General features: G+C 40.8%; 1 protein-coding gene across 2 annotated transcripts in view; it reads left to right on the top strand.

Moving 5' to 3' along the window:
* Positions 1–15,653, top strand: part of edil3a (EGF like and discoidin domains 3a) — a 73,004-nt gene that overhangs the window by 44,601 nt on the left and 12,750 nt on the right. For both annotated transcript variants that reach the window (XM_040195851.2, XM_040195852.2), the window contains 4 exons: positions 1,045–1,226; positions 6,538–6,693; positions 7,780–7,924; positions 8,119–8,303. In XM_040195851.2, coding sequence (XP_040051785.1) covers positions 1,045–1,226; positions 6,538–6,693; positions 7,780–7,924; positions 8,119–8,303 — 668 coding nt within the window. The remainder of the gene's footprint in view (positions 1–1,044; positions 1,227–6,537; positions 6,694–7,779; positions 7,925–8,118; positions 8,304–15,653) is intronic.

Here is a 15,653-nt window from a genome sequence, read left to right as displayed (position 1 = left end):
GTGTTTTTGTTTGACAGGCACTGTGGGATACACAACATATATTCATATTCAGGCTGAAGGATTCTGAGGACCTTCCGTCACATCTTATTCTCTTTCAATGGTGATTTGTCACCACTGTTTGGGACATAAATTAAGCCCAGTTGAACTGGTGCTGTAATTTTCCCGGCATGTATCGGTCATCTTAAACCCACATGTCACTCACATGCATGTCCCATCTCAACTCAAGCGGACATGAGTTTTGATAGAAAAGCAGATGCTTTTATGTGTAAATGAACAGTTGCACTGTCAAAAATATGTTTTTATAAAATGTTATTCAATACATCTGTATCATTTGTATGTTTTTTCTGTTAGTGTAGAATTCCCAAATAGGCTTTTTATTTGTATGGAAACACAAAGACGTAATGGCTTTACACAACAGCCAGAACTCCTTTTAGCACATTTTCGCATGTCTATTAAAATTCTGTTGATGTGTCTGGACATACGTACCAATAAGGATTAAGAGGGAAAACCAGTTGCTCACAGAAGCTTAGTGTTTCTGTCTGAAGACATCATCAGTCATGCCTCCCTCACTGTAGCTTGTAGGATGTCTAAAGCTCTTACAGTTTGTCGACTTTGGGGATGATTTTATCCAGAAGTGTCAGCAGCTCCTTGGGCGGAAGCCGAAGGGCCAGCGTTACTGATGGAAGAGATGAAGGAGCAACCTGTTAGCCCCTCAGATGTGGACAGCATGAAGGCATATACGAGTCTTCTTCAGTGCTGAACGTGACTCAAAAGGATTTGACTATGATAGAAAGTGTAACAACTTTGTGATGAATGAAAGTCAAATTGAAAATGAGAGGGACAAGAGTCACTAAGATATAACAAAACCAAAAAAGGAGAAGCTGCAGTTTTAATTGCCATACATGACACTGTTCACACAGAGAAGATTTACATGTGAGGGACAAAAAACGTTGACATGGTGGTATTTATAGTAATAGAAATACACATATGTGCTAAAATGACCCGATCACACTCATGTGTCTCTTTCTCCCTCCCTTCACTCAGGATGCTCAGGACCACTGGGCATGGAGGGCGGCATAATATCCAACCAACAGATAACAGCCTCCTCCACCCACCGTGCTCTTTTTGGCTTGCAGAAGTGGTACCCGTACTTTTCACGCCTCAACAAGAAGGGCTTGGTCAACGCCTGGACTGCTGCCGAAAATGACAGATGGCCGTGGATCCAGGTAAAGCACGGTCACAGGACAGGACGCACACTGAGACGGGCCGGACACAAACGAATGAACACATACAGTTAATTATTGTCACACTTTACTTTCTTGTGGGTTCTGGCTTTAATCTGTTAGATGTAAGCGTCTTACGTTATAGCATGACTTGTTTGTAATTAATATTTAGACATAAAAGTGAAAATCAACCTTGATGGCTTTGAAGTTAATTACTTGGTAGAACAGATGTCGGTGTAATCGAGCACGATGAACAATGTAAAGGGCGTCGCTGTCTTCAGCTGGTGGATGTTGCTTCTGTGGTGGTGATTGGAGTTACTCACCTCGGCCATCTCCAGTTTTGACTTTAAGTCTTGACGTGCTCCCAGTTGTATAGTAACTGCATTGGCACATTTTTTGCCATGCGTCTCTTCTCTCTTTGTTATGTATTTAGTAAATTCAGATCAACCAATCTCTCTGCTGTCAAAAGATATATTTGATACATAATGAATAATAATGAATCCCCCTAAAATCCCATTTATTTTATTTTTGGGCCGTTTTAATGCATAAATGTCTTTCCTAAAGCGTAATATTATATAATTATAACCCTAGAGATTTCATTGCATTAGGCAATGATTTAAGTGACGTTGTTGAAGCTGCTGCGGCTCCCTCAACAGAAATGATCTGGCTCCAATTTATTACCTACGTACAACTAATTGTCTAGATTGATGAAATATGAATGAAATGGCTCTGGTATAAAGATCAATTGTCAGAGGAGCTTTGAATACGAATGTCCCCCAAACTAAATTGTATTCATAGCTACAATATATACATTTTTTCACATCTCTCGTTCGGTCTAAATGCCTCGTCAAGTCACAAAGATACTTTCATCCCACAGATTTCAGATTATTCCAGATCGAAACATAGACAGATACTGAGAGCAGTTTAGCATTAATATATTTGATTAACTATCAAAGAAATAATGGCTTTTCAGCTGCATTCCACTTGTCTTCCTCTTAAATCACTTCAGTGAGAACAGAAATGCTGACAGCAACCTTTTGAAGGGGGCCTTAATCAGAGACGTGACACGCGGATAGTGAACCGTGAACAAAATGTAAAAAGGAAAACATACCACAGTGTGACGGCGTAATGGCAAAAGCAAAGCCTCACCTCACAACGAGAGAACAGCATCACGGGGCAAAAGCGGCCGCGTGAGACGAGAGACGGAGCGGCAAGGAAACAGGCGACACGGCTGAGGGAAACGAAGCCGGGCACAGGGAGCGGCGGTGGCGGCGGAGAACAGGACATAAAACATTCAGGCGGTTTGTTTGACTTTAATGATGCCACGTGGGATGTTTGCGCGGGACGCTGCAGGCAGGCATTGTGTGTTGCTACAGAGGAGGCCTGGAATGATTGGGCCGTGGGAACGGAGGTGTGCGCTCGTGTCGGCGTTTTGGAGATTACGTGGCGCGACTGCCTTTGCGCGTCTGGCGTCATGTGAGACGGGTTATTCTGTGAGGGGCAGAGGTCAGATCCGTGCAGCTATTCAAGAAGTTTTCTCTGCTGTATGTATTTCTGGATATCTGCCTTTCAAATCAAACAGAGCAATATATTTTCATCATAGAAATGCAAACAAAGCATGAATTCACTGAATATATCTGGTTTGTATTAAGGTTGTTTGGTGTGTTTGAGAATTGAGATCGCTACTGTTTGCACATTTATGTACCGTCTGAATATCAGTTTTACACGACGAGCTCACACATAACATTGCGTTTGAACACTCAAGGGAAATATGCTGCACATCTGCCCAATATCAGCAAAATATAGCTGCAGCCAGCTGCAATAGAAGGATGAAAATCACTTGTGAAGCTCTATAGTCTATAAATAAATTATCACGAGGTAAACTGTTAAGGGGCGGCACGGTGGCGTGGTGGTTAGCACTGTTGCCTCACAGCAAGAAGGTCCTGGGTTCGATTCCGCCCAGTGGCCTTTCTGTGTGGAGTCTGCATGTTCTCCCCGTGTCTGCGTGGGTTCTCTCCGGGTTCTCCGGCTTCCTCCCACAGTCCAAAGACATGCTCTGGGGATCAGGTTAATTGGGGACTCTAAATTGCCCGTAGATGTGTGAATGTGAGTGTGAATGGTTGTATGTCTCTGTGTAGCCCTGCGATTGGCTGGCGACCAATCCAGGATGTACCCTGTCTATCGCCCGAAGTTGGCTGGGATGGACTCCAGCCCCCCCGCGACCCTGTGTGCAGGATAAGCGGTTTGACGATGGATGGATGGATGGTAAACTGTTAATGGCCTCATGTTGCAGATCTCTGTAAGTGGTTTTGCATGTTTTGGTATTTATCTAATGTAACCTGCTTAGAATCTTAAGTCTGTGTCTTTATGCCCCTTTTCATTGCACTGTAAACATTGTTATCAAAACCTTCAGATGGACAGTCTTTTGTGATGGTTAATTTAACAACACATTGTAAATTTGAATGTTCTGGTACCTGACTATAAGCTGATGTAATTTCTGTATCAACCCAATGAGTGCGTGTGTGTATTCTTCAATATTTCCCACCGCATTGCCACAGGGCTCTTTGGTAGATCGAGGGCACAGCGAAGTGTAATTGTTACCATATCTGCAATTCCCTTAACATTTGTCATCTCTGTAGTCAACAGAAGATATTGTATCGCCTTGCGGGCTCCTGACTTTTTAATGCTTGTGTGTGTTAAGTTAGAATGAGGTCTGGCTTGTTGGTATGATATTTGGTTATCGTTGATGATCCTGCCAATAGAAGGATCTGAGCTTGCTCTTAATGCACACATTCTGGAAAAGGTGAAGCTGAATGAACGCTGGAGAGCATTTAATGTAAATATAAAAATGATACTATTGTGCAGAGGAGGACTGATGTAGGTTAGTGAGTCACAATAATTTTATGCATTTAGTGTTTTTCATTCATTATACAGTATTATACGATAACCTTTTTCATCAGTTAATCAACCATTCTATCTATAAAATGTCAAGAAATTGAATAGCTATTCATCCGAAGAACCATGATCTTATTGATCGTCTCTTAATGATGGTTGTAAAAAATGCGCGTATTATTTGAAGGATGGCTCAAAATACAGAAGCTCTACTTCTAGAAGCCTTTATTTCATAAGCATACAGAGAGCAAACACTTGCTAGGGACTAACAATTCTATCATTTGTATTTCAATTATTGATGAACGGGCATCAAAATATACATAACGTTAGAAAATCATGCAGATTTGGGGGAATATTTAAATCATAGTATCTGTATGTGGACTGTATATGATCTTGTAATCGAGCGGAACGACCACTGAGCAAAAAAATAAGTGTATAATACAAGAATTATGTCAGCTTGGTGACAATTTATTTTGGTTGATTCAAAGCTGTGTTCTAAATGTGTTGTATTATGTGTAATCAATGTGCCTCTCACACCTTCTATCTGACGAGGTTGTCTATGGAGGATGTTTCCAACTATCCCTCACTCAACCTCAGAAATGCATCACTATTAGAGCTGAGGTGACAAACATGTGTTTCTGAGTGGTCATTAAAAATGGGAAGGATCACCCCAATTAACCCAGCCGTGGCCTTTCAGTGACACGGCTTCTAATTAGTGCGACAAGTAACCGTCTCTGTAGAGGAAATGGAAAAGAGCAAAGCGATGCTTTGAGTGACAAAGAGTGGTCGAAGTCATCGAAGCTCTGAGGCACTAAGAGGGGTTCCTCGTGTATAATTAACTCGATACGTTGGTTTAAGTGTGTTGCTTTTTTGCGGTCTCTACAACCGGAAAATAGTCAGGAAATTGAAGCTGCAGTACAAATATTGTTCGCTGCTCCATTATGTTTTGACAGGTCAGACCATGTGCTGGATCTGTAAGATACCTATTGTGACCTAGCTGAGGTCACAATACTGTAAGTTGTTTTTATTTTGAAAGAAAGTAACTTTCAGCGTTTGGATTTCAGCTTTTACTCTGAAATATTTCACTTGCCTCATTTCATTGTGAATTTCCTTATTTCATAATAGTGCTAAATATTCCTGCACAGGTAAATAAACTGAAGCCCCTGAAATAACATCCTTAATGTGGTCACATTGTCCGTGGAGTTAGTCTTCATCATGGATTACCAAAGTGGCTCATGTTTTTAATTAAAAACTGACTTCAGCTTGACAAACATTAGTTGCAATATAGTTGTGTTTGTTTGCAAGTGTAGATATTGGGTTTTGTTTTCTAGAATTCCTTAAAAGCGTATCTTAAAGAAGAAAATGTAAGAATAAATGTGATTCTTCAGCTGTAAGAGACAAATTCATAATGAATTTAAATTCAGTTTCCGTGTGCTTTTCTTTCTTTAAATTTGGCCATTTCAGGTTATTGGTCCCTCCCTTCGTGCGCACTCAGTATTGTATTCTTGCTTCCCATCAGCTGCTACAATGGAAGACTAGACAGCTGTGTTCTTATTTTCTCGGGGCAGGTAGAGCCAAAGTCTAGTGTAAAGAAAAGAGAAGAGGAAGAGATAAAGAAAAGATGAGGAAGAGGCTCCTGTCAATAGAACAGGAATGTGTCAAAATATATATAAAAATATATCTTTTTAACATTTAGACTTGCAAGCCTTGTAAAATGTATCATGGGAGAGTTGCAGATCATGCATGTAAGGATCCTCTTGGAGCCAGGCATGATGCTGTTGTCATCATTACTATGTCATCCACCTATTTTAAACCTAAATAGAACTAATCAAAGCCTTACTTAGGCTGTATATGTGCATATGTGCAACTCATTTATTTAAGTTATCCGTCTGAATATTGTAAAAGCAGCATTACGAATATGTAGTGATGAGCTCCGCTGGATTATAAACAAGAATACAATAAATAAACATGCAAATTCTAAAACCTATTTTGTGAGAAGAAAATGTGTGGAAGTTGTGCACTTTTGCTGAAATGGACTCATGTCAAAGTACATCTTTAGCTGGTGTGCAGCAAGTCTTTCCTGCTTAGATAATAATTATCCTGCTTTGTGTTGCTAAGCAAGATCTGTGGAAACATTCATCACCTTTCTCTTTCTTAGCCTGTCTTTTCCTCTTTGCACCATATTGACAGTGTGCACAGGGTTAACAGACTGGAACTAGAGCGTGGGGATTGATTAAATGTTCCATTTGATCACAGACTTTCTGAATAAGATGGATGGCCCTGACAGTAAAGATACAAAGGGGTGACTTGACGTGCATGTGCACACTTTTCGTACACACCCACAGAAATAAATGCACACATTCAAACGGTCTGGAAATAAAGCAATAACATCCTGATTTTGCCTTTTTTTTCGACTCCACAGATAAACCTACAGAGGAGAATGAGGGTCACAGGTCTAATTACCCAGGGTGCAAAGCGTATCGGCAGCCCAGAGTACGTCAAGTCCTACAAAGTAGCCTACAGTGATGACGGGAAAACCTGGAGAACCTACAAAGTCAAGGGCAAAGATGATGATATGGTGAGACACACACCTGGTTACACAAACACAGCGCATACACACCCAATGTCATCTCCCCCCTTTCTATCCTTTAGCCTCTCACTCCGTCATACACAGACAAAGGTACACACACGCCCACGCTAGAGAGTGTGCACTCACTCAAGGGCACGGTGGAGGACATGATGAGATGGCTTTTTAATTAGCTAGCACACACCGGGCCCCGTCTTTCTGCCCCTGATGCCCCGCTCCTCTTTTATGACTTCTAGATGGAATTTTTATACTATTTGGGGATGACCAGCCGCAAAGAACCGGCCACAAAGCCGTCAATCATTCTTGACAGGAAACCTCCGCCCCGCGTCCATTTGGCAGCGCTCCGAATGACGCTGGCTTCTAAACTTCTTTTCAGATTTGTAACACGGAACGATGAGTCTGGACTTTATCCTTCTGCGATTGCAGTTTGTTTGTTCTTTTCCATAGTGCACTTCACTGTATATATATATTGTATTATCCTACAGAAAGCAAGAACGTGAGGGAGACTGCTTGCAGTATTTGTGAGGTGGAAATTGTAACCGTATGAGCAGATTGGGATAAATAACTGCGCAGTGAGGTCTGTCTGTATATTATAAGTAGTCACATGCAGTGACTCCTGACCTAATAGGAATCAGGGCTTTTTGTTCACATTGACCTGTTGCCTCCCAACGACAGCTCCTTCTCCCGCTATTCCGTGGAACACACTGCACGATGTCTCCCTTCCTTTCTCTGCCTACTATCTGGGCCTCAAACATTGCATCAATCACTCGAATCAAGAATCTCTCTGTCTGTCTAAGTCCATCATGCCTGAGAAAAACTCTCGAGAACGTATGGCAATATAATTGGAGAACTAATTCAAATCGTACCACTATTCTTATGAATTGCGGGCTGAAATGGTGCGAGAAATTGTCTATTTTTCCCTGCAATTGTAGCTCATTGACCTTGAATGACAGTAATTTGTCGAGTCTGAAGTAGACACTGGAGACAGTGTCGGATAGACTGCTGCATTACGGCAAAACTGATCTGCTTCATCATCCTCCCGTCCCCCATCATCTGTTATTTCATCCCCTTCAACAGATTTTCAGAGGAAACGTCGATAACAACGCTCCATCAGCCAACTCCTTCACCCCTCCCATTAAGGCCCAGTACGTGCGCATTTACCCCCAAGTGTGCAGGAGGCATTGTACCTTACGCATGGAGCTGCTTGGTTGTGAATTGACAGGTGAGGGAGCTGGGCATGTTTCCTCCAACTGTACACACGGTTTTATGATGTAATGATCTGAAAGTACACGGCAATATACCCTCTGCACATTAGCGTCATGCTGCAATTATTATGTGTTAATAGCATGGAAGATATACTGTTTTTAGAAGAGAGGGGTTTATGCGGTCAAGGCAATTTAATTGTTTTTTTGCCAGGCTGCTCTGAACCCCTAGGAATGAAGTCAGGCCATATTCAGGACTACCAGGTCACGGCCTCCAGCATCTTCAGGACGCTCAACATGGACATGTTCACTTGGGAGCCTGGAAAGGCTCGGCTGGACAAACAGGGCAAAGTCAATGCTTGGACAGCCGGACACAGTGACCAGTCACAGTGGCTACAGGTGAGATGTTACCTATTGCTGACTCCTACCTTTCTGTTGCTACTGTCCATAACGAATCAATACGGCAGGAAAATTAACAACAAGCCCGTCAAGTTCTTGCAGATGGCTTGTTTCTCTCTGCTGTAAGATCATTCGCATAGTAATTGATGGTGTGTACATGGTAATGCATGCAAATAGATTCAATTATACAGGTTTTTATGGGGGAAGACTTCATTGATGTGCACAGTTTAAGCTGTGGAGGAAGTGTGTATCACAGTCCTCCCCTATTAGCCAGCAGTCAGTATTATTCATAGAAACAGTCAGTAGGTAGTCATTTCTTTTTCCTTCATGCCAGTCCTTTTGAATCTGACACCCACACACACGCCTCTGTGAGTTTGGCCCTTTTATCTTTGGCTGAAGTCCACGGTTTTCTATCTCTATGAAAACAGCCAATCCATTTGTTTTCATTGCAGTAACTGATGGCTGAAAATGTCTCCTGAAAGGGACAAGACACGTCTCTTAGTGAACGTTTACACCCCAGTCTTCCTGCTTTACAATATGTGAGATTGATGGCGGCCTGGGGAGCTTAAGATACATTTCAATCAGACTCAATCATGCCCAGTTTGCCCTCAGGTACATATGATTTATTATTTTCTTCTCATGAGACAAAAGGCATAGCATGCTCTTTCATAGTCATGAAACCAAATCTAACTTCCAGCTGTAAACCTGATAGTATAGAATCATTTGTGATAAGGATCGTCTTCTCAGGGTATTGAAGATCAGAGTGATTTCTTTGATTATTTGTTCTTTCTACTGCAGTCACTCTCAATGCATACCGCCTCCCAGCACGTACGCAGTTAGCACTTTGTAGTCATGCTGACTAGTCTGTCGTCATTAGATTGGCCGGCTTTTGAGTCAGATATGTTTTTTATTACGTTGAGAGCTTTTCGCCCCTGGACCAGGGTATGCTGCACTGTGTGTCGGAGGAGACAGGTGCTTAGTCAGGCCCCATCCAGGCCGGGGAGCTCGGCTAAGCAAAATTGATTGCTGTGGGTCAAAGAAAACTTGTGGTCTCGTATTGCATGCTGTGCCGGCAGGAAAGGAGAGATGCTATAAACTTGCATTGAGAAAATCAATGGCTTCCACTGCCAAGGACCATTTCTACACACACAGGCACATACAATATCTGGCTTTTAAAGAGTAGACATACAAGTAAAAGTGCTATTTCACATTTATACAGCTACATTCTGTCTGCACTGACCACTCTTTTTGTATTTTGGTGATCGTTACACATGCATTTGTTTTACTCCCCAAATGATTGTCTTGGTTTCCATGGCAAATAATTGACTCTCAGTGACATTACTGAATGGCCTTAAACCTCACAAATAAGTGGAACTAATCAATATTTATGACAAGTATTATGATTTATCAAGACAACTGCTCTCATGTGCAGTGGGGCCCCTTACAAAAATATCCAAATGGATTTGATTTAGGATTTGACAATCTCTCCTCCCAGTAGCAGACAGATGGAATCAGACAGTCAGTCATCTTTTATACCGCTTAGGGGGGCGGGTGGGGGCGCGTTGGGTCTGAGCTCAATCCTAGCGAGCATCGGGCCAGAGACTCAGGTTTGAATCTAGGACCCTGCTGTGAGGCATATATGTGTATGTATATATATATATATATATATATATATATATATATATATATATATATATATATATATATATCACAGTATGTAAAGAAAACTATTTTATTTCTTAATGACAAATTTATTTCACAGTTACTTTTGTGTCCATGTGTTGTATTTAAATGAATGGGGCATGGTTAACTCATATTTTCCATTTAAAGCACATGAATTAGCTTGCTAGCAACCCCTGCATTACTCCCCAGATTCTCCATTGCTTTGAGACCTCTGGGTCCGAAGGCTTATGATCTGGCGGGGAGCCGGGATGGTCAATGATCAGACCTCTGGTGCCGAGCTCTGGACCGGCAGAATTCAAGTTGCCACTTAAAACTGTAAAATCTTAACAAAATCACCCGGAGGGGGACACTTTTACACTGAGGGAGACTGAACCCTGAATCTTTCAAGAGGTTTTCAAGTGAGGAGCTGAAGCTGGCAGAGTGAAATGCAAGTGTTGCAAGCTGGCATAAGCTGATTAGTTAATTATGCACATTAACATGTCCACGTGGCAGAGAATGCCAGTTGCTTTTCAATTGCACAGGGTCCTTTTTAATGCAACACAGGCAGCTGAAAATGCTCAACTAAGTAGTGTTCCAAGACTGTGTGTGTGTGTGCAGTGTTTTGGGGGATTATGGTAAACATTCCTCAGACAAAACAACAAACACGGTTGGGATGGCGTAATTAAGTCTCGTCACTTCATATGTCGTAACTGCATTAGAGTCAAGAAAGTACTTTGCAAAGATTCACTGTCTGGATGATTATGATGTTCTGATTCTGGATCATATCTGATGTTTTGGGTGTCAATGATGAGGAATCCAGGTCAGATATCAACTGACAAGAAGGAAAGGAAAGCTAGCTGCAGAGATTAAATATATATATATTTTTTTGCATATGACTGTACAGGTTATGTAAACATTGAGATCCCTATTTTTCATATATATATATATGTGTTTAGAACTAAATATATATATAGAGATTTTTTTTTTTTTCATTCTAAACATATAAAGATATGTAAAGATATCAGACTACTTATGTTTCTTGTGTGGACATTGATAATGCAAAATGTGTCACTTTATTTGCAACTTGTTTAATTTACAGTATTGGTTTCCTGCTAAAGGTTACAAAACAAGCTATGAAAGTTATTCCGTTCTGTTGGTTCATATTTCATCTGCTGTCTCCCAGGCTTCCCGCCTAATTATCTCTTTAAAGTGATAAATATGTGTGGTGTGTGGCTGTGGCAACCTGATAATCACCTTTTTCCACTTATGAGCTGAGACTTTTAGATGATTAAAGCTATACAAGTGGTACATGTGTGATATGTGATGTAGCTTTGCAGGCTGCCATTTTAATGACAAAGTCAAGTGAGGTGATTGAATTTCACAAGCCATGCTGTATATTTTGATAAAAGGAACAATTAGGTTCTTGATGGTTATAGTATGACATATGCAGTACAGATTCCTTCCCATGAAGAAGAATGCTAGTAGGCAAAGGATGAACTTCTATCAGCTCTATCAGATGTTTTCCTCCACTTTTTTGGCAGGATTAATGCCTGGCAGAATAGTGTGACCTGTGTGGTCTCTTAAATGGTTTGCATACTCCAGAAAAACAGTAAAGCACATACAGTAAATAGACTTATGCAAATTAAGTGTAGCAGCGAAGAGAACATGTAGAGGGGCAGAAGCTGACCACGAAATACTCATTCACAACAGTTGAAGCCAATTAAATATGTTTTTACATAAAACAAATATTAAATGGAATACATGTTGCAATGTTAATGTATTCCCATTTAAGTGTAGCTTTTACTGTTCTCACAGCTCTTAAAAGTTATATCAAATGAATGTTGTATTTTCACTCTATCTTACCTAAAACTTTTCACATTTTATCATAAAGGTCCAAACACCATATTGTGAGGTTTGTTGTCAAAAGTATTTTAAACATTAAATCAGTGCAAGCTTAAATTTGTAAAGCTTATAAGCTTCTCTTTTTCATATTTTAGATGATCAATCATGGAACAATAAGTTGACATAATGTAAGATTGATTTCCGCTTTGTGTTTTTTTAGCGTGTATTTGTTGAAATGCAGCATTTCTTTCCAGCAAATCGCTTCCTCAAATACAAACTCTATTTCCTTTAATGGATAGAATTAGCTTACTGTTTGTTTCCTCCATCCAAAAAGGAGAATGCCTTTAATTTGTGCCATTGAAACACTCATCAGTGTCAGTGTTTGTGCAGCAGAGACAAAGTGTGTCCTTGTCTAAAGAGAGAAAACCAGGCATGCAGGCATTGTTGCATGAAAGGATTTATTTGAATTTGCAATGATCGTGTTTATATCCCAAGAAAAAGTGACTAGTGCATGGATTGTGAGAATGTGTGTGGAACTTTCAAGGGTAAAAAGTCCTCTGCGTCCTTCAAGCTTGCCCCCCCCCCCCTCCGTTCCCCCTTTTTCTCTCAACACAACCCTTACAACAAGGAATTGTGAGGAAAACATGCACAGACCATTCTCTTAAATCCATCATTTGTAGTACTGCGATACTATATCTCTCCGGTGAAGGCACTTCTCCCTATCGATCTTTCTATTCAAAGCTCTATTTACACAAAACCTTTATTCTGCAGCTCACCTTTTTATCATTATTTGTCACACAACTTTACAAGGCATACTGGATCAACGACAACAGCAGCTAGAGCAAAGTTTCTTGCTGAACTGATTAAAGAAACAGAACGTTAGAGGGAAAATGTCTCCAGGTTGTTTCTGTTGCAATCAGTGAAAAGCACACTGCTATTTATCCACAGCTGTGATGCTGTGAAAAGTAGGAAGCGTATGAACGCACTGACTTCAGCATACCTTTTTATCAGTCGCTCTGCACCTACATGTATGTGATAAGAATTTCACACGAACTACCGACAATACTAATAATCCAACGCAGAAGGAACTGAGCCAAAAGCATCTTTTTCTTTTTTTGTTCAATACTCAAAATCTGAGCTGTGGCACTGAACACTGACATAAGGCTCGAGTCAGGATGACTGATGTAACCATGACTGCAAATTGCTTAGCCAGCCTTTGCTTTTGGCAGATGTGCCAGCACGGTGCTTGGAAGGTATGATCAAATGTTTAATCGTGCAACTTTGTACACTGAGTGCAGGATTATAATGCTTTACAGTTGCATTCACTTGAGGCTGTTGTGGGTCATTGTCCGACCGCAGAGAAGCATGTCGTATGCGACCCATTTGATAGTGGATACGCAACTGTTGTCTACCTAGTTGGACAGTGTTCTCAAATTTGAATAGGCACACACGCAGTAGGGTTAAAAAAAATGCTGCTATGGCTGATTCAATCATCTTGCGAAAATTTTAATTCTAGGAGAATTTGAGAAAGAATCCTCACTCATTTGAAAACATGCTTGATGTAAATTAACGCATTATTGTCAGAGCCTCATTTCAATTCTTTCCAACGTGGCTCTATTCTATTCAATTTCCCTGCAGCTAGTGTGCTCATTTAATTAGCTTCTAGATTAAGTTACTGAAGCGATGGCAAATGTATGTGCTTCCCTCATTCAATTGGGTGGTTTTTAGTGTCCCCCTCCCTCCAACTATATCCCTAATGTACAGGTCTGCTCGGGAACCCGTGTAACGTTACCCTTTTGTCTTCATTATCGGAGGAAGCCATTTTATCCTTCAACCACATCCTGATCCTCATCTCAGGCTCTATACCTGCTTTCCTCTCACTCTCTTTCAGCCTCCCTTGGAAGCATTTATCGTTTTTGTCTTGGTATGAGGGATTCATGCGTCTGCAGCAGCGCCTGTTCTAATCGTGGGATCTGCAGGAATTGTCAGAAGCGATGGCGCCTGTACTTAAATCAGCGCAGCAGAGATCGGGTCCAATGTGTTCTGCATGTTTATCTTCTGGTTCCAGGGTGTTTCGCCATTTCTCATCTTCATGCTGTGTACATGTACTATCCGACAATATCACGATTCATTAGTAGTCCATAGTTAAGCAAAGGCTCTATATGAAACTGGACATTGATTCATATTAGGTTAATTATAACATTGCAGTGTCCATAAATGTCACCTGTATTTATTGCGTGTGAAGGACACTGTATTTCTGTGTGCGTGTCTATGTGAGCGCACGTGTGAGAATTTCATATGAATATTTCATGTCCCCTGTGAGATGCAGGAAAGGAGAGGTAGGAGCAATGATGAGCTGTAAGTGCAGCAGAGTCGTAAACGATTTTATTTTTAACTCACCTCTTTGATGCACCTTTACAAATCTGTATCCTGATTTTTTTTCTGAATGGGAAAACCATATTTTAGATCATTTCACATTTTACCCTTGCTGGAAATTCCAACAGGAAAACCTTTTTTGCCCTCCTGCAGAAATAATACATTTGATTTTCTGACAAAATCACACCGAGAGACCAACTACTTTGGATTTTATCAGCGAGTAAGTGTCCTTTAATGTCCACTTTGTAGTCACAGTGAACATTAAACAGAGCGTGAAATCCCCAAGTCCCTTACTAGCGCAGCGTCAAGGTTGTTTTTTACGCATGTGGATCCCTCAATCATCTAATGCTCACACAATACGCAACTGGCTAACTTTGGATGCTGTTCTCCTTGCTGTAATAGCTCCAAATGATTCAGACCTCCACGGTTGATTTCCTCACAGTTTATCTTGCCTCGGCCAATTCACTCCATTGGTCCTACAGCCGTTTAAAACCTAACTTGATATGCTGAATAGAGGCTACTTTTCTTTTTATGGCCGGCTGCTCTGAGTTCCCACTTAGAACCTCAGGAAGTAATGTTTGGGCTTTGATGTGCTTTAGTGCACTGGCTTCGATGGAGCGCTCTCTTTGTTACGGAAGAAATAACAGCAATCAAATAATAGTTGTATGTTCTTTCTAAAGGACTGAAGTTATTGAGTTAAATCATAGACGGAGAACAAGGTGTCTACAAAACAAAACGGAGACCATGCAAGTTACTGTCGCTAGCTTTTACAGGACAGAGGTATTTTTTATATAGACTTTCTACAATTTTTGCATTTATAATGAGACATGAGCCTCATCAATACTTGTAGCTCTGAGAAACCTTTCAATTATATCACCAGTCCCTCTATGGGAAGTAACATTTATTGTGTCCCCCTCAGAAACATGACAGAATATCCTTTTATAATGGGAAGCTCGCAGGATATTCACATATGTCCATTTAGTCTATTGGTAAACAAGACAAAGGTTTAACGTTTCCACCGTGCTGGCCGTATTGTTAGGCTGTACTTAATAGCGATGGTGCTTGGAGCGACGTGCTAATGTGAAATGTTTATGATGTTCACCTTCTTAGTTTGGTGTCTCAGCTTGATAACATTTGTGATATTGAGATAAATGCCAGGTAATGACAAATGTTTTCCAGGTAGTTGGTCCCGATCCACAGTATTGGGCATTTAAATGCTTAAAACTCCCTCTAAATGGAATCTAATAGAATATCTGTACCAAATTTCACATCAGACGCCGCATGTCAAACTAATGGTGGCACTAGAAGAAATCCATCTGATTGGTATTCAGGTAGATATTTGACTGGTTCTACCGGGTACCATTGATATCAGTTCTACATCCCATGACCAAAGTAGTAGATCAATAGACCGACCACCAGACAGTCAGTGGCATCGTCAGATGCCGCTATCATGGTTAAAAATGTGTGACT

Source organism: Gasterosteus aculeatus, chromosome 13 (genome assembly GCF_964276395.1).
Source record: "Gasterosteus aculeatus chromosome 13, fGasAcu3.hap1.1, whole genome shotgun sequence".
In the NCBI taxonomy this organism is placed as follows: Eukaryota; Metazoa; Chordata; class Actinopteri; order Perciformes; family Gasterosteidae; genus Gasterosteus; species Gasterosteus aculeatus.
Note: the sequence above shows the minus strand (reverse complement) of the source record. Positions and strands in the feature narration are given on the sequence as shown.